Source organism: Sminthopsis crassicaudata, chromosome 1, assembly GCF_048593235.1.
Source record: "Sminthopsis crassicaudata isolate SCR6 chromosome 1, ASM4859323v1, whole genome shotgun sequence".
In the NCBI taxonomy this organism is placed as follows: Eukaryota; Metazoa; Chordata; class Mammalia; order Dasyuromorphia; family Dasyuridae; genus Sminthopsis; species Sminthopsis crassicaudata.
The window spans coordinates 529,372,787-529,399,093 of NC_133617.1; the positions used below are offsets into that span (position 1 = coordinate 529,372,787).

At 34.0% G+C, this 26,307-nt stretch overlaps 2 protein-coding genes across 4 annotated transcripts in view; one reads left to right on the top strand and one right to left on the bottom strand.

Moving 5' to 3' along the window:
- Positions 1 to 10,404, top strand: part of TMOD1 (tropomodulin 1) — a 121,715-nt gene extending 111,311 nt beyond the window's left edge. Inside the window, exon 10 of the mRNA XM_074281830.1 lies at positions 8,699 to 10,404. Within this exon, the coding sequence (XP_074137931.1) occupies positions 8,699 to 8,763 (65 nt within the window). The 3' untranslated portion in view covers positions 8,764 to 10,404. The remainder of the gene's footprint in view (positions 1 to 8,698) is intronic.
- The window catches only part of TSTD2 (thiosulfate sulfurtransferase like domain containing 2), a 39,407-nt gene continuing 22,260 nt past the window's right edge, over positions 9,161 to 26,307 (bottom strand). For all 3 annotated transcript variants that reach the window (XM_074281829.1, XM_074281827.1, XM_074281828.1), the window contains exons 5-10: positions 21,194 to 21,319; positions 18,891 to 18,996; positions 16,961 to 17,079; positions 16,138 to 16,296; positions 15,626 to 15,764; positions 9,161 to 14,239 (exon numbers count right to left, since the gene is read on the bottom strand). In XM_074281829.1, coding sequence (XP_074137930.1) covers positions 14,007 to 14,239; positions 15,626 to 15,764; positions 16,138 to 16,296; positions 16,961 to 17,079; positions 18,891 to 18,996; positions 21,194 to 21,319 — 882 coding nt within the window. In that variant the 3' untranslated portion in view covers positions 9,161 to 14,006. The remainder of the gene's footprint in view (positions 14,240 to 15,625; positions 15,765 to 16,137; positions 16,297 to 16,960; positions 17,080 to 18,890; positions 18,997 to 21,193; positions 21,320 to 26,307) is intronic.

Sequence of the window (26,307 nt, forward strand, 5' to 3'; positions counted from 1 at the left end):
AATCAGAAAGACAGTCTTTCTGAGTTCAAATCTGGCCTCATACACTTACTAGCTATATGACTGAAAAGTCACGAAACTCTATTTGCCTCAGTTTCCTCATCTGTAAAATGAACTGGAGAAGGAAATGGCAAACTACTCCAGTATTCTCCCAAGAAACGCTAAATGGGTCATTGAAAACCAGACAGAACTGAACAACAACAACATCCATCATAATAAATACCCACCATTCTTTGATCCTCCTTTTTCTCCCAAAATAAGTAACATAAATACATACACACATACATATCCACACTCATCACACACACACACACACACACACACACACACACACACACACACACACACAAGACCTATTTCCTATTTTATTATCCTTATTTTTCTCCCCATCCCCATATGTTATATCCCAATCTCAGCTCATTCTGAGCTTTAGAATTCCTGGCACCATTTTTACAGGAAGGTAACACACTCATGTTCATCCTCTTAAATTAATCTGACCTTGAATACACTTTCTGTATTTACTTATTAAAATTTAAGTTGGCTGGCGAGTTTTCTGTATAACTACTTGTTTCTTTAGAGAAATTGTACTTTTTCTCAAGAGATTTATTTTCCATCATCTCTCCAGCATACATCTGGATGGTTTAAATTCTCTCTCTCCACTATATCAAGCCTCTGAGCCAGGTTTTTTTTAACAGTTTCCCAGGCTACTTATCTATTTTTTATTAATGTTTGAGGTGATCTGTAATATATGTCAGTGATTAAATCACTTATTTCTTCTTCCATTGGCTTTCATCTAAATTTGATAATAGCATTATAGAAACATCCTACTTCCCCATTCTGATTCCTCACTATACTTTATTAACATGCTGCCACTCCCCCTTCCTTTTTTTTTAGTATACTATTTCTTTTAAAAATGCTATGCTCATCTAGAACCATGGTCTAGTCATAGGTTTTATTCCACCAAGCCTCAGTGATAATCTGTGAAGTCAGATATTCCCCTTGAAATGAACACTTTTTATTTATTGCCTAAACTTTGGACTTTTAAAGAGAGACATTTGAAATTATTGTTTGTATTTGTTTTGTTTTGTTTTTTTACCAGCTTCATTTTTGAGGACTTTGAATACTATGTACTCCTGGATATTTGAACCATCATTCTTCCTTCTTCACATTTACTTTCAATTTCATCTTTTCTTACTTACATTAACTTATATTATATTGCCAATTCTCTCTCCTTTTTCTTTTAGAATCTTGCTTCAGGTTGTGTTTCCTAATCTGCCAATCTTCTTCACATCCTTATTTTTATGTCCTCCTTAGTTCTTTTATATCTTATTGAAAATACTTCTCTTTCAACTTAAAAGTAAAATATGGCCTGGGATTTTTTTTTTAATTTGCAAAATTTTCCCCAAATTTCACAAATTTTTTCTTCCCAAAGTCAACTTTTGACCTATTTCATTAATTCAAACTCCTATCAGTCACTCATACAATTTTCTTCTCTCTTCTTTCACACCTTCTCAATTCAGTGCTTTTTCCACTAGGTCTTAATTGTTCCTATGCAAACTTAAAAAGGGGAATAGAATCTTGAAAACTGGGTTATAGAATGTCCCAGGCAAATGTGCACAGTCCCACATTATGGTTTTTCATATTTCATTGAAAAACCAAATCTTAAAAATGCCTAAATGAATAAATTTCAAATTCAGAGTAAATGTCAGACATCAGGAAACCATGGCCACACTGTGGCTTTAAAATAAATATTTATCCATTCATCAAACTAAATTTTTTTTGCCATCCTAAGTCTTATAGTCTATAAACATTTTTCCTTCAACAATGGAATTAACTAGAAAATATTCATTCTATTCTAATGCTGAAAACTACTCTCATGGTATAAATGCTGGTTAAAAGAAAGGGAAGTGTACTTAAATAGTTTCTTTGGAAATCTATGGGACTTATTCCAACAGCTCAGCTTAGTTGGAGGTTTTCCAAATGGAGGCATGTTTGTTGCTATTCTATTCAGCATGTGACCCTTGGCAAGAGAGATGAGACTGTGGAGTTAAATTTTTCTGAGCCTGAAGTATAGGTCATGGTAGGGAGGCTTTGGAAAACAGATTTGAGAATAAGATATTTTCATGAATCAAATATGGATACCATTAATTATATTTCAAATTTATATCATATTTTTATGCCTAAACACAGCTAGTATTTTAGAATCTATATTGAACTCAAATCTTCTAACTCCAAGTCCAGACTTATTTCAAAAACAGTTTTTGAATCAACACAATTCTTGGGTTCCTGGATTCCAATTTTTCTTTTATATATATATAGTTTTTATTTACTAGATATATGCATGGGTAATTTTACAGCATTGACAATTGCCAAACCTTCTGTTCCAATTTTTCCCCTTCTTCCCCCCCCACAAGATGGCAGGTTGACCAATACATGTTAAATATGTTAAAGTATAAATTAAATACAGTTGTTTTGCTGTACAAAAAGAATCTAACTTTGAAATACTATACAATTAACCTGTGAAGGAAATCCAAAATACATGCGGACAAAAATAGAGGGATTGGGAATTCTATGTAGTGGTTCATAGTCGTCTCCCAGAGTTCTTTCGCTGGGTGTAGCTGGTTCAGTTTCATTACTGCTCTATTGGAACTGATTTGGTTCATCTCATTGTTGAAAATGGCCACATCCATCAAAATGCATCCTCATACAGTATCATTGTTGAAGTGTATAATGATCTCCTGGGCCTGCTCGTTTCACTCAGCATCAGTTCATGTAAGTCTTTCCAGGCCTTTCTGAAATCATCCTGTTGGTCATTTCTTACAGAACAATAGTATTCCATAATATTCATATACCACAATTTATTCAGCCATTCTCCAATTGATGGGCATCCATGTAGTTTCCAGTTTCTGGCCACTACAAAAAGGGCTGCCACAAACATTCTTGCACATACAGGTCCTTTCCCTTCTTTCAGATCTCTTTGGGATATAAGCCCAGTAGTAACACTGCTGGGTCAAAGGGTATGCACAGTTTGATAACTTTTTGAGCATAGTCTGGATTCCAATTTTTCAAAAGTTAGTGTTTAAAAAATGTTGAGGAGTTTTAATTTTTATTCTTTGCTTAAAGGATCAACACCTTAAGGATAATTGAAACTGATAATTTGCTCCATAAGCACATTTGTCAAGTTGTCTAGTAATATAATATGTCTTTAGGCAAGTTCATAAATACTTAATTCAGAATGATTAATTGTAATACAAGCATTTACCCACATTGTTTCAATATGAAGAGGAGGCATGAAAAGGGACTCTCTGAATATCAAGTAGTGAAAAAGTGAATCTCAGAAATATTCCTGAGTTGAGGGTTTCATATGTTTTAAAAATGATTGGCATATTATTATTCCTTATCAGGGGTTCTCAAACTACAGCCTGTGGGCCAGATGCGGCCTGCTGAGGACATTTATGCGGCCAGCCAGGTTATGGCAAATGGGCTGAGGGGCAGAGACAGAGTGTGAGGTTTTGTTTTTACTATAGTCCAGCCTTCTAACAGTCTGAGGGACAGTGAACTGGCCCTATTTAAAAAGTTTGAGGACCACTGCAAAGCATAAGACGATGATGGGCAAATGATACTTTTCCTGCTCTTTCTAGTGCAGGGATTTCTAAGGGAATGGGCTCAACATTACTGTCAATTTCTAGCATCATGATAATATTATGCTTAATGGTAAGAAATATCATTGATATAAAGATGGCTCCATCTAGGCCTTATTTTCAATGTTTATTTAAATTCTTTTTTGTCAGAGTGTGTCCTCTCTCTCCCTCCTGCTCTCTCAGTCACCTTTCTCTTCCTCTTCTTTTTCTTCTCTCTGTCTCCATCTTTGTCTCTCTATTTGTCTCTCTGTTGCCTCTTTCTCTGTCTCTATTTTTCTCTCTGTGTTTGTCTCTGTCTCCCTTCCCCTCTTTTCTTCTCCATCTCCTCCTTTCTTCTTTTTTTCCTCCTCTCCCTTTTCCTCATTCTCCTTCTCTCTTTTCCCTTCTCCTAGCTGGGGAGATGAAATAAAGCTTGTATTTCCCCTCACAAAAGACGTTTTCCTTGGGATACATGAAATCAACAAGTGGAACTACTAGTAAAATGATCACCCTAAAATATTTCAGCCTTTAAAATCTGCTGCTCCCTGAGGAAGGATTTGTAGCACTGTATAGTGCCATTATCTCCCTTAGCATGTCTTCTTTTCTTTTAACCTTTTGGTTGATTGACCTAAACGATTTAGCACAAGTGTTTGTTCTCAAAATGTAGTCACACACTTTATTCAGTCTGTGTGCATGGGCTGACAGGGAGCAATCAGGCACTATCCTGATAGACTATTTTCAACAGTGTTACTTCAGCTGCCTCTTGTGTTGTAACTATTTATAACTACATTAACTATGTTTCTTATTCCCTAAAAATCTATCAGCAACGACCTCTCTACTAAAAAAAATATAAGTGAAAAAAAAAATCAAAGTCAGAGCTACAAGTTTGAAAATTATATTCTTATTGTGGAAAAGAATAGTAATAAGTTTAGATTCTCATCTGTGAAGGTCATTAGTTCCCTCCAAAGGACACTAAGAATGTCTACTGATGGCATCTTGCTCAGAACCCAGTTCTGCCATTTGTATTCTTCTATGATCTTAAAAAAAAAAAAAAAAAAAAAAAAAAAAAAAAAAAGAAGAAGAAGAACAGAGTCGGGATGGAGGAAAAGAGATCTGAGTCATTGGAATGCAGTACTAAGATAAAGTGTGACATTTCTCTAGAGAATTCTAAGAAAAGGGAAGCCAACGATCTTTTTTCTTTTCTTTCTGGATGGCAAAACTGGTGATGCTCTGAGGCATTCTGCAAAAATAGAAAATCCTTTGGTTTTCTGAAAAAGACGGTTCTTAGTTCTTGAACACCCTTCTACCATCCAGAGACTCTTCAGTCCTGGAAAAGGGGAGAATTTTAAGTTATTCATTGGATTATAGCTATAAATCTGAGACAAAAGAATGGCCCATTTTATCATCACAAAAATATTGAGCTGAGAGAGGTAGATCTTCAATGTTTCTGGCCAGAACAGAAAACAAGCAGAAAACATACTCATTCTAAATCATCAAAACTCTGAAAATAAAGGACAAATTATAACAGCTGTAAATTTATAGTGCATTTTTAGTGAAATATTAGATGAGGGTGTGCATATATCAAAATTTAAAGCAAGAAAGGATGCTGTATTATTACCTAATGGACTTTGTAGATATGTGATTATTTGGTTGATAATTACTATAGTGTTTGTCATTTGGCACTTAAGATGTTTTGAAATCATTCAATCTGATTGCTCATTCCGGATTTCATTTAAATCAGTCATACTTTTGTGCTGGTTCTGAACCACATCTGAAATGTGGAGCTCAATCGTAGGCATTACATATCAGAAAGGACACTGACAAACTGGATTGTAATTCAGAGGGAGAAGACCGACTTGTTGAGAGGGCTTGATTAGCATATCAGAGAGGAAGAACTAGGGAATACTTAGCTGGGGAGTTGTTACGTGTTTTGAAGTATCTGAAAGGTTGGCCCATGAAAGTGAATTGATTTTTATTGTATGGCCTCAGAAAGCAAAACTCCAACCTGCATATTAGAATTAAAGAGGCATATCTTAGTTTTAATTGGAAATTAATTTATCCTAATATAACAGTTCTTCAAAAAACTGAATGTGTTATTTTGGAAGAGAATTTAGTTCCTCATCACTGGGAGCCTTCAAAGATAAGTTGGATGACCACTTACCCAGGATGTTGCAGAGGGGGAAATTTACCATTCAGATATGGACGAGATCAAAGTTTCTTGAACTATCAGTTCTTATCCTCTATGGGATCATGCAACTGAATGTGGGAATCACAAAACTGATTTGTTACTAGTAAATGTTTGATTTGTATACCTATTTTATGTATCTATATATCTGGGATCATGTAAAAATTTCTTGGGCAAAAAAGGGTTGTGAGTGAAAAAGTTTAAGAAGCCCTAAACTAGATGACTTTTCAGGTCCTTTCTAACTTTGTGGTCCTATGTTTCTATATAATTATTAGTCTGAAAGACTTTATCACTAGACAATACTATTCATATGGAATGGGTATTTCAGTATTTCAGAAGATTGTAAATGAATGTTGGTATTCCCTATTCAGTTCCTTCACATTTTAGGAGATGGTTTTAAAAGGCATTGTGCCAATTGATGAACCTCTTAAGTTCTTAGGGTAGGCCAATCATTAGGTGACAGGATCCATTTCCAGGCCTTCATGTGTTTTACTGACTGTGGTCTTTGAGAGATTAGAGCTATCTCCATTTCACAAATTTTCCAGTTACTCATTCCAACCTTCAACTTAGAAACTACTCAGGAATTTGTCTATAATGTCCTTAGGATGACTTTGTTCTCTTTATGTCGATTAAAGATTAGATCATGTTGCCTGACCTGAAAATTTTTTGCTTCAATGGTATAAAAAGTATGCTGAAAATATGCTTAAATGACATCCTTGGGAAATATAGACATTATAGCAAAGTCCTCTGGATGAGATCCAGTATAAATTTTCTTTATACCTATGAGGTCATGCTTTTTGTGTAGAGATGTAATCATAATGCGGGCAGATCCATTGACTTCCAGAAATTACAATCATTTAATTGCTGTTTCCATACTTGCCCTAAAAGCTATACCACACTTGGTCTTGATGTTGATAAGAACCACTGTTAGATGTCCGATATAATTCTGCGCATCTATATTTCATATCTATATATCAAACTGCATGAAAAAGTGAGAATTCACTTACATAGCTAAAGAAAAATAATTTATTTTATACCAGTGGTTTTAGCCATTATCTTTTGGGTCTTCTTGTTTCCCTTATGCCCTCTTGCAGAACAGGGATGGTCAAATTCTAAATACTTATTATTGATGATAAATCATTATATATCCTGTTTTACCTTGGTGATTATTTCAAGTGAATGTGTGAGAACTGACAGAAGGTCTCTTCCCAGGAGACCAGTATAAGCCCATGAAAACAGGAGTGGACCAAATAGTATGCTTCCAGATCTTTAAATCTATTTACAAAGATCAAATGAGGGATAGGTAAAAATCCTAAACCACATCCTCTTGTATTATAAAAGAGAAAAAAAACTAAATAACAAAAACCAAACCCAATTCACTCTCATGCTGGGAACATTCAAGATTAAAAAAAAAATCTATAAAAGCTATTTATAAAAGCCCATCTATTAGAGATTCCTTTACCCTAATACAACCGAGAATTAATTTCTTTAGAGACATTTTTAAACAGTCCTATTAAGAGGTTATTTTACAAGTAGTAAAAACCTATAGCAGGCCTATGAATTGAGAATTGAACTTCTTGACATAGTGGTATATACTTGCAGAACTTTTACGTAGTGCTCAGTTTATGGTTTTGCACAATGTGAATTCTTCTTGACCGCCGTCATCGTTAACCCTTTTCATTAGGACAATCTCAGCTAAATGAATTATGGCCCTCCTGCACTTGCATGCCAAGTGGACCAGGTCTACCTTTGTTTTATCACGTTTATGTGATTTTTGCCTTAGGTACTTAAGTTTTAAGCATTGAGCAGCAGCTGTCTCATTCAGTTTTGTTGCAACTCGTATGAATTAATCTGTTGGTTTCTGACATTGCCTCTAAGCTCTGGAATGGGTGAAGATGTCCAAGTATAGATAGATTTTTTTATTTATTTATTTTTTTTACCATTTGGCAATAGTTTACAATCTATCCTATACAGGCGGTACCTTCTGCTGCCACCTATCGGTTCTATACAGATCTGTTTATATTTCTTTTTTCTTGTGGCTTTTTATCTTTTTTGCTCCTTACTCATCTGCAGACACTTAGGTTCTTAAATATGTTATCTAATGAGGTCTATTACAGCCAAAGCTTTTGACACTCATTACGTGAACTAATGTCTTAGTTCTGTACCCTAATGGTAATTCTTCCTTTTTATGGCATTTATATTCTTTAAATAAGAACAATGTTTGAACTTTTGTTTGTCTTTGTAGAAATTGTCAAGTTACACAATATGGAGGAATCGATAATGTTGTGTACCTTTGTTCTAAAAACCATTCTGTGTGTGTATATATATATATATATATATATATATATACACACACACACACACATATACTATGTATGTATACACATACACATATATAAACACCAAGATTTCAGAAATTTTAGGAATGTTTTGACCATAATAACATCCTGGTCTAATATCTAATAGAAATTCCTTGATATTTACTAAAGTAAAGATATATTCAAATTCAGATAATTTAATAGCTTCAATAGATTAGGGAGAAGTAGTAAGGTGGGAATGTCATACACTGTCTATTTGCATACTGTAGCCCATATTATAGACAAACTGTTCACATGTGGCTGTTCAGAAGTCATTTGTGATTGGATCTCTACAAGTGCTCCATCTGAGCCAACTTTACAAAATCTAAGAGATGCTTAGTTCACTAAGCACCATTAAAAAAAAAATAAAGAAAAACCTCAGACTCTTAACATAAGAATATAAATACTCTTCCCTTTGCTTGTCAGTATTAAGAACACTGAAGGTTAAAGTATTTAGTTATTGCTTATATCATATGTATATATGCTTTCATACAGTGATTACTTTGGCTCATCCATGTCTAATTTCTGTTCCTTTCCAGTGAGGAAGAGGAGGCTGGCAGACTTGACTGGGCCCATTATTCCCAAGTGCCGAAGTGGCGTGTAGTTTGTGAAGCTGGAGACCCATGCCTTTAAATAGGATATCTGCTAAGAGTTTGTGCTATATGGGAGAACCCTATAGAAAAAAACAAAACAAAACAAAACACCTGCACAGTGTATTTTTTGTGGTTCAGTTCTGCATTGCATCTTTATGCACTAAATGTTTTTAAGTTAACTAGTGGTTGTAGTTGAAGATTTTACAAAATGTGGTTAATGTGAAGCTTTCTTTAGTCATAGAAATTCAAGATGGTTATTTTTTAAAAACCTGCTGATTTCATGGAAGAATACATAATGGTACCAAAGCAATTTAACCCCATAATAATGTTTATATTCTTATCCTGGGTGTTAGCTAGGTTACATTTAGGTTGTATTATGCATGAATAAACAACAAACTGTCCCGTCGATTTTAGAAGATTATAAAAAACTTTATTTTAAAACTTGATCTCAAATCTTTAGCAAATATAACAGTTTAATAGTTATTGTTATGATTCTTTTTTAATTTTAAGAACTGAATTTCAGAATTGCACTCAACAAGCTGAGGAGCTCAAAAACATTGAGTTTCTAATTCTTACAGAAAAAAAGGAGCAATAAGGCCACAGTTTCTTAACAGCAGTCACAGTTATTGACAAACAAAAACAACAGAGGTTTTTTTGAGTGTTTGGAAGTGAATATTCAAAAACTAGATTATAAGGTTTCCAAATCTGCCCCTCTTTTTCTCAACCCCCATATCTCTTCTTTAATTTTCCTTTAATAAAAACAACTTTTATGCATTTACCAACTGGCATTTTATGTCAGAAAGGATTTTTCCCTTTTATTAAATGTCATTCTTAAGATAGAGGAAAACCTGCAGACAAATAAAATTCTATTTGAAAATATGTTTTACATTATGTAAGGCTGAAGAATATATGGATGAAAAAAAGTGAAATAATATAACCAGGTCAACCCAGGGATAGATGAACATCTATAGATTTGATATTTGTTGTTATGGTGGGAAAGCTAATTCGACAATCCATCCTACCTTTCCTTTACCAAACAATGACCACTTGATCTGATTCCAGGCATAAAATAAAATTTGGAAAGACACCACCATCCTTTAGATCTAAATATACAAAAAATGGAAAATGGGAAGAATCTGGCCAAACTATATAACAAGATGTGGAGTAGCTGGCAACATTTCTGAATGTCTGATGGTTTTGTCACATTGTACATCTCTAGGGAGCAAACAAAAATGGTTCTTAAACAAACTTCCCAGTCCCATCTGATAGAAATAATGCAAAGCCCAAAAGACCTTGTGCCTTTTAATATGCCACAGTGCCATCTACACTAATATTTTTATTGCCTTTTGAAAGATTTATAATTTGTGATTTAATAATTCTTAAGAGCATGCCAAAAAAGCTGAAGAGTTCAGAATGACTTACAGAATACTGATAAAGAGGAGGGATTATTTTTGTTTCAATGGCTTTTGAAAAAAATTACATACATATATATATTTGTATTAATTTATCTATAGTAAAGGTCACTATAGATGGAGCTGGAGTATTGAGCCTCAAAATATGGCCCAGAAAAAGCACCATTCCGCAGGAAATTGTTGAAACCACTCTGAATCACTGTAAGCTACAATGTAACATTAAATCAGTTGGTCTTATTATTACTGTTTTGTGTGTCATGAAGGACTCTGTCCATGAAAACAAAAATCTTGGAATTTGTCTTTTAGAATAAAATCTGAGCAAAAGAATGTTCAGCCAATCTGAAAATACAAGTTGCTGAGTTTACATACCCTGCAAAGATATCCACTTTCTTGAGCTCTTGAAAGAGTTTATGCAAGATTCTACCAAAGAATCAATATTGTGCAGAGGCCACAGTTCACATTATGTTCTATCACCCATTTCCAGAGTCATCCACATCTCCACTGGATTAGAACTCTACCACATTTAAATAGCTAACAGAAAAACAAACCATCTAAATAGCTCACAGAAAAACAAAGCAGGAAGGGACTCCCAGAGGTGACTTAGTTCAATCTCATTTTACAGAAGAGGAGACCAAGGCCTAGAAAAGGGAAATGAGTTGCTCAAGAACACACAAGCTAATAAACTATAAAACTGGGACCCGAATTCGAGTCTATAAGAACTCTGTCTAGTGATCCTTCTACTATAACATATAGCTTTTTTTATACATAAATTGACAGTATATTACCCACTACTCCTGTGCTTTTAAATTTCATGAAATGATGAAGTCTGTAGTTGCCTTGAAAGCCAAACAACAGAGGAGACATCTTTATCATTCTTTAATGATAATGTTATTTAAAACATTAACATGGTATCCCTTAGACTTCCTAGGTAGATGGGAATAATTGAAAAGATCAGAGTTTGACCTATGTGTTGCCCCTTCTACAGGAAGGGGCAAGGGTCACAGAAAGAACACTGGTTTGGGATTGGGAAGACCCAAAGGGCTACCATTAACTTACTGAGTAACCCTGGGCAAATCTGTGTGCCTCAGTTTCCTCACCTACAAAACGAGGATAAAAATAAGTGGCCTGGTTTTCTACAGGGTGATTTTGAGGCTCAAAAGACACATGAAAATGCTCTGAAAAGTGTATACCATCAGAGAAATATAAATTATTACTATTAATTTCAAGCACATATTTAGTTGCTTTGATGACAAATCAGAAGTTAGAAATACCTTAAGATCTTAAACTTATTTAGGTTTTCCTACTTTAAATTAGAGGCAGTGGTTGATTTACAGGCATATCACATTTTCAGATAGTCTTATAATAACATACAAAAGTCATAAATTTATAAAACAGATACACTTGGGGGGTGATTTTAACCTTAGAACAACTCTTTGATTTACTAAATGACTCATTACAGTTTGTTTATATAAATAGAAGTTCCCCTGTTGCATTAAAATGGAATTTAATTTACACAAGTTTGATTCAGACACTTTCAGTGGGAGGCTTAGCTATTATCTCTATGGCTGTTTTTTCTTGAGGCCTGGTTCCTTCAGCTTGGAAATCCCTAGCCCAATCCTGTGTTCAGCATCTTCCATCCTGGACACTTGTAGCATCTTTACTGCCTGTGAAACCCAAAATAGAAAGCTAAGAGACCCTGCCTGTATCTTTAAAACATTTTCTTCATGGAATTGCTGCCATCACCTCTCAAGATTTAATGATACCTCCAGCTATTTCTCTGTCTTAAATGTTCGAGGAGCCATTTGCTCCTATGGTTTAGGGATCAGTGCTGCCTCAATGTTGCTCTTGCCTTCTTCTTCATGCTTCTAGACTTCAAAGTCTCCATGGGGTCAAATAAAGGCCAACTATTTGCTTCAATAGACAGCTGAGGTCTAATTCTATTTTAAGGCTTTCTTTAAATCCCCAAAGGGACTAGAATAGGAACATAAAAATATGTAAAGCAAAGTATCAATAAATATTTATTAATAAAGTCTTCCATATGAGATTATGGATTTATTATTCTTCAGACTCATTTTCATCTATGGAATTCTGATGTAATAGCTAGCATAAAAGAATCGCTACATATAAAGCAAAAAAGCCCTGGATACTTTTAATAGATTTTAACCTATTAAATTAAATAACCTTTTATAGATTAACAAGGTTAGAAAATGTCAGCTTGGTTCTATTTCCACGATGTGCTAAATATTTTAAAAATTCTGAATTGGTCGTCTTAACAAGCCTGAAAGTTAGGTGCCCCTATCTATTTCAAGGCATTTTATTATTAAAATGACCAAATGATAGCCCTATGTATATTTCTTATCTCAGTCCTTGAAAAGTGACCTTTGTATTTTTGCTGGAGGTAATGGGCTCCAAATGGTTAACAACTTCTGCTACCCACTCTCCACTAATGAATACCAGCTATATGCATACCATGGTTTGAGATTTTAAGGTAACAATGGACTTTATTATTCAAAATATTTAATTTTGTATGTTTAAGGCTTAGTATAGCAGAGCTAACAAAATGGAAATTAATCCCTCAAAGTATTGTTGGGCATGAAAAAATTTAGTCACACAAGCAATTTTCCTGCTAAAGATCAGGGCAATTATTCCTTTTGCTACCTATATAATTTCAAAAATTCACAACAATGAATAAGGCAGGAATTACTAATTAAGGATGATTTTACAAATGCATTTCAATAACAACTAAAGTTAATATATGTTCCTGAAAATACTATGAAATGATGCAAAAGAATCTTATATGCCCACTGCTGTAAATACGTTAGGGGTGGGTTATTACATAGCCAGAGAACTATCCTTCTCCTCCATTTCATGCTACAGTTGTTCCACCATGACTTTTTATCTTGAGATGTTTCTACAAAGTAAAGAAAATGTCTGAAGATTTAAATGAAAGAAAAAGTGACCTTAAAAAATGGAATCTGGAGACTAATTCTAAAGGTTTTTTATTTCTAAAAAGCTAACCTGAAAACAGCAACATTGGCAGAAGTTTGAATGTCTTACCTTCTCTTTTCTTTACTATCAAGCATCCAATATAAAAAATCTGAAGCTGATGTACTGACCGGATAGTCTCAAAATAGTAGCTTGATACCCCAAATTGCAAATGAAGGGAACAAATTTTGAGTCTTAGGTCCTGCATATATGCACACTAATGTATATGCAGGACATTCTCATAGTTCAAGTCTGTGAAACCTACAATGGCAACTGTAAGAGTCTAAAATTTCCTAGACATCTATTAAATAAATATGTTATTGTCCATTAAGTTCACAAAACTGAAATTACATGCTGACTTTGCTATAATTTTAAGAGAGTAACAATGGAGTCCTGTATATTGGGCGCTTTCAGTTCTACGGCCTAAGCATTTCTCTACTGCAGGATTGTCAAAGACATAATCCTGACAGGCTTCATCTCCAAATGGCCAAACAATGTCACTATGTTTCCCCCACATCAATTTCAGCCCTTTTTGTTTCCAAATGCTCAGATAAGAACATAGCCTAATGATAGCAGCATCACTCCCTTATTCCCACCAGTCTTAAATACAGCCCAAAGATGATATGATGTAAGTCGCAGGTGGAATACAACTCTCTTGTTGGTGAGCATGCCAGTCTACTGTGCACCATTACTATCACTGTCATAACCTTCTTGCGGAGGTAGGCCGATAACCCTGACTCTCGTAATTGACACCATGAACCCCACAGGGAAACACTGAAGATGTGCTTAACATAAGCAATGGCATAATTTCACAAAAGTTGGTAGCTTGCCTATTTACACCATCCACTAAGTCCTGATTATTGTGAAAGTTCAACTGGTATACGGGGCCTTTTCAGGGTACAATCACATTCTTCTTTAAAATTCTTCTCACTGGGGCTTGAAATTAGCTTGACTCCTTTATCCTGGCAAGTGAGACAACATGCTGTAAGCCCTTTTTCTCGGCAGTCTGAACAGGACAAGATGAGCTGGTGGCAATGTGAGGTGGAACACAATTTATATTGGTCCCACTTGGTTCCACAGTATGTACATTCTGTGGAGGAAAAAACAAAACAAAACAAAAAAAAATCAGGTGTTGGATATAAACAAAGCCAGTGCTGTTAGATTTCTCTCACAAACACAAAACACAAGCTAATAAATGGACTCTTTATGTCCACTAAATGCTGAAATCTCTTTTAACAGAAATCTTCTGTTCCTGGGCTTTGTCCTTTTTCTTCCTGAATTCTATCCTTTTTTCAAAAGGTGGCACAAAAAAGAAAGAGGTCTTAGCTCACTTCTCTTTTCTATTCAGGTTTCTCAAATGAGTATGTTCTATGTTACTATCATTTTTTCAAACTACTTTTTGTCTAAATCTTTACTTCATTTTAGGTCTTTCCTGTATTTGAGGCTTAACCTTCTAAATTTTTCATCTCTCTTTCACACTGGTGCTTAATTAGTCCTTCCTTTTTTGGTTTTTTAATCAGTCAATAAACAACTTCTACTATGTGCCAGTCATAGTGTTAAGTGCCAGGGATCCAAAAAGAGACAAAAGATAGTTTTCTCTCAAGAATATCATAATCTAATGGGAGAGACAATAAGGAAACAAATATGTACAGACCCACTACATACAGGATAAAAAGGAACTAATTAAGAGGGGCTGGAAGGCTGCCTGTAAGAGACAGGATTTGTAGTTGGGGTTTAACAGAAGCCAAAGAGGTCAATAGTTGGGTCAAGGGAGGGAAAGCCTTCCACCTATGGGAAATGAGCATGGACTCAAGAGATGAAGTGTTTTGTTCTTGGAACAGCAAGAGATCAAAGAGATCAAATATCACTGTATCAAAGGGAATGTGGAAGAGTATAAGGGTTAAGAAAAGTTGAAAGGTACAAGGAGACTAGGTTACGAAGGACTCTGAATGTCAAAGCATTTTGAATATTCTCCTGGAAGCTAGAGGGAACCACTGGGATTTATTAAGCAGCCCAGTCTTGTGATATACATTACCTTTTGTGTTTGTCCCATGCTTTTCTCACTTTCTTGGTGGTCACTTTTTCTCTTTTAGCTATTCCAGAATCACAAGATTTCAAATCATAGCATTTAAAACAAATAAGAGACAGAAGGGGCTTCACAGACCATTTAGGCCAACCCACACCTGAATGGGAATCAATCCCCTTGAAGACAGTTGTCCAGCCTCTCTGAAAGTGAGCCCTCTACTTGCTACCTCCCACCCTGAGGTCAAAGTCTTCTTTCTACTTGTATATACAAGGACAACCATTCCTTTCTTCCAGGGCGTTTTCTGTCAGATATCAGTGGAACCCAAGTATCCTGACTCCTCTCCCAGGGCATTACACCACTCTGCTTCTGGCTATGTTCTTCACATTGACTAGAAGAAAGAAAGTTCATAACACCCTTATTTAGAACTCTGGGGAGAGGTGAATGACCTACCTGAAATGATGTCATTGTTGTAAGAGAGAGCAAAGCGTTCATCAAAAACAAATAATTTCCCTCTATAAAAACCATCAGGAAACTCTTCCAGGTATTTGTGGATGCCACCCTTCAGCTGGTATATTTCCTTGCATACTCCCTGTATTTTACAAGTTAACATGATATTAGAAAATGTCAGTAAAAATCATGTTAGATTAATTGGGAAGCTGAGGTCTAGAGTGGCAAAGTCATTTGCTTATAGTCAAAGAGCTAGTTAGTAGCAAAGCCAGGATAGCAACCCAATTCTTCTGAAGCTCATCCCTTGCTCTTTTCACTAGAGCTATTTTTCTCCCATTATTCTCTCATGGCATTCTTCTGTTAGCAAGATTTAAACTTCCTATTTACTAGTCAGTTTATAGGGATATTTAACATGATGGTGTTACAAAAGTTATTTTTCTCTGTATGACCTATAATGCTGCTCTTGAGGATTTCTTTGTCCCCAGCTGCTGCACACTCCAGGGAGACTGTCTTACCTTAGCTCTGAGGTAGGCTGAACCCCTTTCACAACGAATGCCCCCAGTACAGTACATCAGCACACGCTTGTCCTTAAAAAGGTTTAGGTTTTTGTCCACATAACTAGGAAAATAACTGAATTTTCGGATGTCTGGTGCCAGGCATTTCTGGAAATGTCCCTAAAATATTGAATGATTGTCATGTGATTACAATTGCTGAAAGCAATGAACAACAGGTAGTAGGGAAATAGGAGTTGATAGAACAATATATAGGAAAATAGGAAATAGGAGTTATAGAACAACATGGCTTTATTCCTTGAACAACCTCAGCCTTGGCAAAGAAGCATTTGAATTTAACAGTCTTGATTTTTTAAAATTTCAGGCTTTGATTTACTACCTACTGTTTAGGAAAGACTTATTTCAAAGACTTTGAATTGAAAAATTGAAAGTAGATGAATCCCCAAATCCCCCCTTTTCTGAAAGACTAATGTTCTCTCCAACTGTAGAGTTTTCACAAAGAAAAATTATGAAATCCTGTCTTAAATTACAAGAGTATGCTTACAGGACAAACAACTCTAATAGAAGTTAAAATATTTTAAAGTCACATGCTTTTTTCTTCTTCCTTGACAAATCCTGAGTTTAAGATTTTATAGTTAGTTTAAAACTGCAAACATGTCAGAATAGTGATTTTGTTAGAAATCAGGTGCTAAGAAAAATAAATAGTGATTCTTAAATGTGATTAACACAAGTGGGCTTCTTTGTTCTCTGAAATCACTGAATAGTATGAGAAGAATGAAATCATTTTATTGAACCTAAATAAGGATCTAACCCAAAATGAACTTACTATTTTACTTTCATAAAAGTTCCTGCAGTCCAGCAGAATAGTGTCATTTTGCTCTTGATTACCCTGATATAAATAATTTTCAACTTCTTTATGAAATTCACCAGGGGATAAATGGATTCCTAAAATCAAACCAAAAGTACTTTAAAGACATTTTAAAAATTATCTTGGAGAGCCAGGACAAAACTATTTTAAGTGGTCCTCTCCACCCAAATCTCTTATATTCACAAATTACAATTAAGTTGGCAAAACATCTGGGTTTTATGACAATTTCACACATCAGATTGCACAGTAGCTTTAACCTCTCTACTCTGAATTACTTTTTGTGGAATCCCTATAGAGAATTTGGCCCACCAAATAAAAGGAAAGGTAGCAGTTATAACATTCAGAATTTTGCCAAATCATATTTGGCTTAACATCAAGGGATATAATATAGCAAAGCATGAAATAAATTTCTATTTGACCATATATTTCTACTCTAATCATGTAACCTAGCCACAATTCCTAACATGATACTGCTATTACCATGAGAGCAGGCAAAAAACAAAAAATTTTTAAAAAGGCACGCTTTGTTTAACTTCTGAATAGTACAATTCTAAGTCACAGATTAAAGTGAATTTTAAAATTATTGTGGAGAAAGGACTTATAGTTCTGCTACTACTTAATAAGCAAGATCAACATGTCACAAAGTGCATTACTACATTCAGTGGAATATCTTAATGCCTAACAACAGAGCTATCTAATTGTGTGGAAAAGTCTGGAAAGTCTTTGAGCTAAATTGGGTAATCAGGACTCTCATAACCACATTATGATCCCTAATTTGATAACTTTGAGTATGGAGTAAAAAAGTAGTATTCTTTGTCCCTTGGGAAATGTTCTATCTCTTTATAGCTACGGAAACTAAAAATGCCAACCAAAGTGTCAGAAAATATTCACTCTTGAACCCAGATATCAAAGTTTCTTGCTATGTGTAGCATATCATATAGAATAAAATGAATGAAACAATACTAATTTGCATCAGCAAGTCAACTGCTGAGTAACGTAATGAAAGTAAGTTTCTTGTACTATTCCACTGACTTTGAGTCCAAGACTGAGCTGATAGTAAATATTCAAAATTCTTTAAAAGGTGCTCATTTACCTAAAATTTGCCCAGATTAAAACACAGTATGTTAATTGTGGTGCTTTATATAGTCAAAGAATCAAAAAGTTTAGGGTTGGAAAGGATCTTGAACCTTGGAGCTCGTCTAATTCAATTTCCTCTTTGCACAGTTGAGAAAACAGGCCCAGAGAGATGAAATGATTTGCTTAAGACTTCTAAGGTGGTAAGAATTATGGCTGAAATAAGCATTCAAGTTCTTTCACTCCAAATCCAGTACACTTTTCACTAGGCTGTACTGCCTTAGTCACACTATGCTAAATCTCACCTAGTTACTTTTTTTCCCCTTGACATTGCTGCTAACATAATTTCTATTTCCTCTTTTTGTCCCTAAATGACAATTTGAATAGTGACAAATTATTATATCTATATGTAATGTGTAATAGCACATATTAATATGTAGGTATTTCCAGTTATTTCCAATAATAATGAAGAAATATCATATGTAACTTCAATCCTGAAGGATTCTGTAGGATAATACTGTTGTCCAATGAACATAAATTATTCTATTCTAGAAAGCTAGTAGTGAGAATGAAATAACCAGGTAAAAACTGAGACGCTTTTCAAATGCCAAAGCTTTTAAACATCACAAATTCCTGCTCAGGTTTCTAATGTGTTCACATTATGACCATTTCATATCTAAGTAAGAAAAATGCTTATTCACAAATCACTATAGATTTTATTGACCTGTGTTTTTACTTTCTGTTTTCCTTCTCTCTATCTACAGTTTTGAACTCTAATAAAGAAATATTTAATTTTTTTCTAAAATAAGCATACCAGGTTTTTTGTAGGAGATCACATTGGGATTGATTCCCATGGGCACGATTTCTTCAAATACACCAACACGAAGTTCTGGAAAACAGTAAGCTCCTCCTTTGCTGGTCTAGCCAAAGAAAAACAAAGAATAACCAAACACAAGAATTTTAATATACAGCTTAGTATGACACAAATCTAAAGTGGCTTTGCATATCCCAGAGTCATCTCCAACAGATAGAAAACCTGACTTTTTCATAAACAGATTTCCTAAGCACAAAAATGAAAACCTGAAATCAAAAATGTAAAATAAACAAACTTCTCTGGGGAATAAATGGCCTGTGGAAACTAAATAAGAAGCATTAATATATTTCTTTTTTTCTCAAACTACCACTACTATTGTGAAACTTATTACATTATCATAGGTCTCCCTGCACTAAATATTTTCCTTAAATTGCCTCAATACATGTTTAGAAAGAGATGTTCTGCTTTCAACAAACACTAGTTAAGTATGATGAAAGAGGGATATGCTACACACAAAGGAAGACAGACCATTAAAACATACATACATACACACACACACACACACACACACACACACACACACACACACACAATTAAATAAATAAATAAAGGTAGAATAATTTTAGGGCTGGACCAGATAAAAGAGGTCATGCACTAAGAACCGAAACTGAACCCCTGCCAAGGAAAGGATATGACCCAGTGTTCCTAACTTGAAATTTGTCACCAAATGATACACAGTCTTTCTATATTATAAAATTATGTCAAAGGATTATAAAATTTGGAGCTATCAGGAAGTTTAACTGATATTGAGCAAAGGAAGGTTACTAATAGCTTATAATACAATAAGTGAATGGAAAGTTTAGAATTATAGAATTTCAGAATTGGCAGGCACCTTTAGTGTGTGTGTGTGTGCATGTGTGTGGGAGGTTATGTTTAGAAATGAGGAAGCTAAGAAATGAGAAATGCAAAATGATTTGTCCAAGGCAAGACAATCTCAAGAGCTGAAAAGAGTCTTAAAAATCATTGTTAGGTAGTACCAGAACTGGGACAAGAAACTGTGCTACTTTAAACCCTACAAACCTTCTTATATCTGTTAGTGAATGTTTATCACATTTATACTGACTTTTCCCCATTTCTTTTGTTTTCAAATGATCAGCCAAGGGTGAAAATGGGAGGATGTGGAGGGAAGAAGTGGCTACTTATGTTCTAGCTTATCCAAGAGGAGAAATTTTTTTTTGCTTTTCAAATTTATATCCTTGTGTTGAAGAAAGCAACAATATATATTAAAAACAAAACAAAACAAACAAAACCTTTAAAGAAAAATCTTAACTAATTTCAACCATGGAAAGAAATGGTGGGAAACAGATCTAAAATTATACATATAATAGATCACTCCCAAATCTCTCTTCTCAAAATGTTTTTGTTCCCATCATTTCCTTTATAAAAGGCTTCTGGTTTCTGTGCATTAATGTAATGAAATTTCATCCATCTCAGACTACTAAATAAAGTTCGTTTGCATCCTATTATGGAGGAAATTGATTTATGAATTCAGAAGAGAAATAAAATGGACAGAATCTGAGAGGACCAGGAATAACAAAGGTACTTTACAAATGAGAAGAATAATAAAAACTAGCAAAATTTTGGTAATAAGAATATTATGCAGTAAAAGAAAAACTACAATTAAAACATGAACACTTTTGAAAAATCTTCCTAACATACCTTATGATAGTTTACTGACTTACTAATTATACTACAGTGAATACAATTGCATTTGGAGGATTTTACTGACTCTTAAGAGTCATCATTTTGATCCTGAGAAAATTCATGTTCTTTAACACTACAAATATAAAAAAGGTAGTAGAGGTTGATTGAATTTGTCCTCACCCCACAAAGTCTGTTTTTAAAAAAACAACTGTTTATCTCCTTTAATTTGTCCTTCCCTCCCCCTAAAAGTCTATATCCAAAAAAATCTGATTATTTTAAAGTTCCTGAGAGGTATAGCATTGCCTAAATCACTAGTGGTTACAGAATCAGGAAGGGTTCACATCCTATCTCTGAAATATACTGATTTTAACACTGATGAAGTCACTTAGCTCTGTGGTTAACTCTCTAAGACTATAAGGTACATAAAAGGGACTAGCTAGTATTGGTAGAAGAAGTTATCTCATCAGATAGTTCCTTATCCTGATGAATTCACAGGTTTGGGGGATACTTGTTAATTGAGATTTTAATATATATCAGTATAAAAATGACAAAAGATAAGAAGATACAGCTGAAGTGATTTTTATTCCTACTGCTCTTACCTTAAAATCTTCCTTACACAAGATATTCTTAAATAAAGGATGAGAAAGCATTGCCTCTATATAAAGATCAGTTGCTAATCTGCTCCCACCCACTGTTCCATTGATTCCTTCAGTAGCAATTCGAACCTAAAATATTAAAAAATGGCAAAGTTAGAAATCAGGGCTCTCTAGACAAAGATTATTGTAACAAAACCACTAAACTCCATCAAAACAAAATACATACAACTGGATTACCATAAGTTCTATCATGGGACAGTGCTCCCATAACAGTATTCTGTAGCTAGGAAAGAAATATTGATATTATTACTGAAAATTCAGGGCAGATAAATATTTTACCTAATTTGAGTGGATGTTTGAGTATGGAAGTGAATTCTGTGAAATTGTCTACATCAATTTGCATAAAAGGAAGATCCTATGTGCAGAATTTCTAGAAATTCAAATTTTAAAATCCTATATATAAACACATCAACTCAAACCTTTCTTCTCTAAAATGATTTTATGTTTACTGCATTTTTTTGGTCCCTTTTCTTGTTCTTCTCTGGTTCAAGGATATAGTCTTACTGAAATACTACTTTAGGGTCCATGCTTTCTTTAGCACCTCTCAGGGTATGACAGCCTTATAATCTGGTCCATCAGAGATTTCAATTATTAAACTCTAATTTTGGAAAAGGTTCTAAGGATAGTCATCGAATACTGAATTCTACCCAACAATAGCTATTCAAATCTAATCTACATTATTATTGCTATTATTAAAATTAATGGTATAATGTCCCAATTCATGAGAATTTGAAATCAGTTTTTCAGGTAGGAATTTTCATAAGCATATTGTACTACGTACTGAAAAAACATTTCATTCAATGATGAAACTAAAGGGGTATCATCATTCCCTGACATTTTAAAGCAATTATATGCACAAATACACAAATAATTTCACAAAAATAAGATCAAGAAATCAATATGGCATCATTTCTGTTAAGTTTCTTTAAACTTCGATGAAAGGTAATGGTTATGATCCTATATCAATTTGTTATCAGAAGAAAGTAAAACCTTAATTCTATTCTCCATGAATCTAGAGCGCAACAGAATACAAAATACTGAGTTACAAATACAAACCTCATGACTATTCCTGGCAAAGTCATAAATCCATTTATAAAGGAAAACCTTAAACCTAAGAGAGGTTTGGCTAACATTAGAGAGAGTTATGTGACTCCTTAAATAGAGGCAAAGAATAAAATCATTGCTATAGAATGTAAGAAACCAAACTTTAATTCTTCACTTAGTTGGAGATTAGTGAAGTAACTCAACGTACCTCAACTATTAAGGGTATAATATAGAGGGGAAAAAAAGGTCTCTCAATGGTGAGAAAAACAATGAGATATAACTACCCATAGGGATTTAGGATTATGTATAAAATACATGTCAAAGTCAATTATTGAATACCTTAGTAACCTCAATATCCACAAAAGGTATTGTATCATAACATGATACAAATAACTGATTTTTATCACAATGACTCAATTACACAGTAAAGGTTAAATTATTTTCAGCATATTCTATCAAAGTCAGGAAGCAGTCATGGAAATATCTCTATCAAAAATTGCAAAAGCTATGACTCCAAAAAGAGTTATTTGGAATATTCCCTTCTGATGAAAAAAATTTTTTAACAATACTAGAAAAATGGGATGAACTTATAAAGCATTCTGCTCCTAGAAAGTCTTCCATTTTGATTCGAGAAGAGAAAAAACAAACAGATTTGGCTACTCCAATTTCTTAAGGCAAAGGGACTCAAGGGAAAGGTGAAACTTATATTTGCATTAATTACTGTCTCTTTGAATCTTTTACTTTTATATATATATTTTGCAACTTCCTCGATGATTTTTTAAAAAGTCAATTCTAGATTTTTTTCTTAAACACTTCCAATTTAAACTTATTAAGACAAAACAAAACAAAAACCTTGCCATTTCATATGGATTTCTGAAGCATCTTATTTTTCAGTTATGTGAAATTTTGGAGAAAAACTTAATTTTGCCCTTAAAAACAATTTTTTTTGAGAACTATTTCACACTATGTGGGTGCTTTTTCAGCTGTGTACAGATATACTAGTTCATCTCCCAATTATGTATTTTTAGATGAAACAGTTTGTTCCTACATTAACTGCCTTTTATATTCTGATTTGTGTGATAAAGTACTTCTTAATTAAAAAATGGTACATTTCTAAAAATATGTAACAGCACGAACAGATATAGCTAAAAGAAAGTTCTAAAAAGTCTAGTAGGACAATTTCAGAGCTGGCAGATCTTGACTGATTACTAGAAATATTATAGAATGTATTTTTAAAGAGGTGGTTTGTAAGCATGTAGAAGAAGAAGCCGATAAAGATTTTTCTGGAAAAAGTCCTGTCCAAACTAATTTCGTTTTCTGATAGTTACTAGATAGGCAAAGCAAGAGAATACAAGTATAGTCATCTTGGATTTCAGCAGAAGTTTTGACACAATTTCTTTATCATTCTATCATTTTGGACAAAATAAAAGATGTGGGGTAGAAAACAGCACAATTGGATGGGTATAAAAGTTGAAAAACACCAGACCAAAAGACTGTCCCTATCAATTGGGGGGACATCCCTAGTGTCTATGCTTGGCTCTGTATGAATATAGCAATAAACTTATAACTGATTTAATTAACCCTCATTCTAATGAGCTAAATTGTCCAGTTAACTTAAGTTTTATTTTCTAGCTAACTTAATTGTTAATTCACAATCTCAGATTTGGAAGGAACTTTAGAGGTCAATTAGTTCAACCTAAAACTTAATAGGAACTTCCTCTATAACATTTCTATGATAGAGATTACATATAGCTATTACTAAACCACTGCATGAATGGTGCTACATTAGTTCGCCCAGTACACTTTAGAACAGTTCAAAGTTTTAGCAATTTTTTTCTTACATTTAACCTAAATCTAGTTTCTATTCCTCACTCCCAATTTTTCCCTTTGGGGACAAAAAACAAAGTTTAATTCATCTTTCATATAATAGCTTTTAATTACTTGGGAAGGTAACTACCCTATTCTTTTGCCCATCTTTTTTTTCCCTCTAGATTAAACATCTCTATTTTCTTGTATTATATGTCTTGCATCACCTTTCTACCCTGATTGTCCTGTGATTGAGCTGTGGTTTATCTATATCCTTCCTAAACCACAATCTGCACAACAGTTACAAATTATTTCATAGATGCTTCAGCTAGGATACAGTAGTAGTAGTAGTAGTACAGTAGGACTGTCACCTCCCTTGGTCTACATATGATGTTTCTTTCTTTAAAAAAAAAAAAAAAGTTTTGTTTTTTAAAAAAGACTGTACTCCCCTGTCTTGTCCAGGTTAAAAGTTCAGATGTCACTCACAGGTTTGACCTCCTGTGACTAACATAAAAGCTTTAAAGTGCTTCACTTTCAACCTGTGTCAGTTTGCCATGCTCAGGCATCCTGTGAGCTCACCATATTAGTGCCTATCTGGATTTCAATGCTAGCTTCCCTCAGATCAGGGATTACAAGGATATACTTCCTGTGCTCTAGAAATCCAGTACTCTGAATTTCATGCTCCCTCTAGGGTATATCTACACAATAACAGTTCACATTTATGTAGGACTTTATAATTAACAAAGTGGTTTCCTCATGAAAATCCTACAGAGATGCAAATTGAAAAGAGATTTTACCAGCTACTTGAAGGAAATGGCTAGGGAGACAAAGCTTTACAGCTGTATCCATTTACTTCATGTACCTCAAAGCTTTCCTAATTCAAATACCTCACTATAGTATATTTTGGTCCAGAAGGGCCAAGTAACAGTTCAACGTCACATAGATAGGAAGCAGTAAAAGTAGTTATAAAATCCAGGCCTTCATATTGCAAATATAGCACTCTTCCAACCTGCTTCACTGCCTATCCAAGAAGAAATTAAATAATGGACTCATTTCTTAAAAAACACCTCTTTCGAAGATTAACGAATTGGGCCTGCAACTTAAAAAGCTAGAAAAAGACCAAATTAAAAACCCCCAACCAAAAATCAAACTTGAAATACAAAAATTAAAAGGAGAAATCAATAATATTGAAAGTAAAAAACTATTGAATTAATAAATAAAACCAAGAGTTGGTTTTATGAAAAAGCCAATAAAATAGATAAACCTTTGGTAAATCTGATCAGAAAAAGGAAAGAGGAAAATCAAATTGTTAGTCTTATAAATGAAAAGGGGGATCTTTCCACCAATGAAGAGGAAATTAGAGAAATAATAAGGAGTTACTTTGCCCAACTTTATGCCAATAAATTTGATAACTTAAGTGAAATGGATGACTTTCTCCAAAAATATAGGCTTCCTAAATTAACAGAGGAGGAGACAAATTGCTTAAACAGTCCCATTTCAGAAAAAGAAATAGAACAAGCTATTAATCAACTCCCCAGGAAAAAATCCCCAGGACCAGATGGATTTACATGTGAGTTCTACCAAACATTTAAAGAACAATTAGCCCCAATGCTATATAAACTATGTAAAAATGTAGGGGATGAAGGAGTCCTACCAAACTCCTTTTATGACACAGACATGGTACTGATACCTAAACCAGGTCGATCGAAAACTGAGAAAGAAAATTATAGACCAATTTCCTTAATGAATATTGACGCTAAAATCTTAAATAAGATATTAGCATAAAGACTTCAAAAAATCATCCCCAGGATAATACACTATGATCAAGTAGGATTTATACCAGGAATGCAGGGCTGGTTTAATATTAGAAAAACTATTAGTATAATTGACCATATTAATAATCAAATTAATAAAAACCATATGATCATCCCAATAGATGCAGAAAAAGCATTTGATAAAATCCAACATCCATTTCTACTAAAAATGCTTGAGAGTATAGGAATAAATGGACTATTCCTTAAAATAACCAGGAGCATATATTTACGACCGTCAGTAAGCATAATATGCAATAGAAATAAACTGCAACCTTTCCCAGAAAGATCAGGAGTGAAACAAGGTTGCCCACTATCACCATTACTATTCAATATAGTACTAGAAACGCTAGCCTCGGCAATAAGAGCCGAGAAAGAGATTCAAGGAATTAGAGT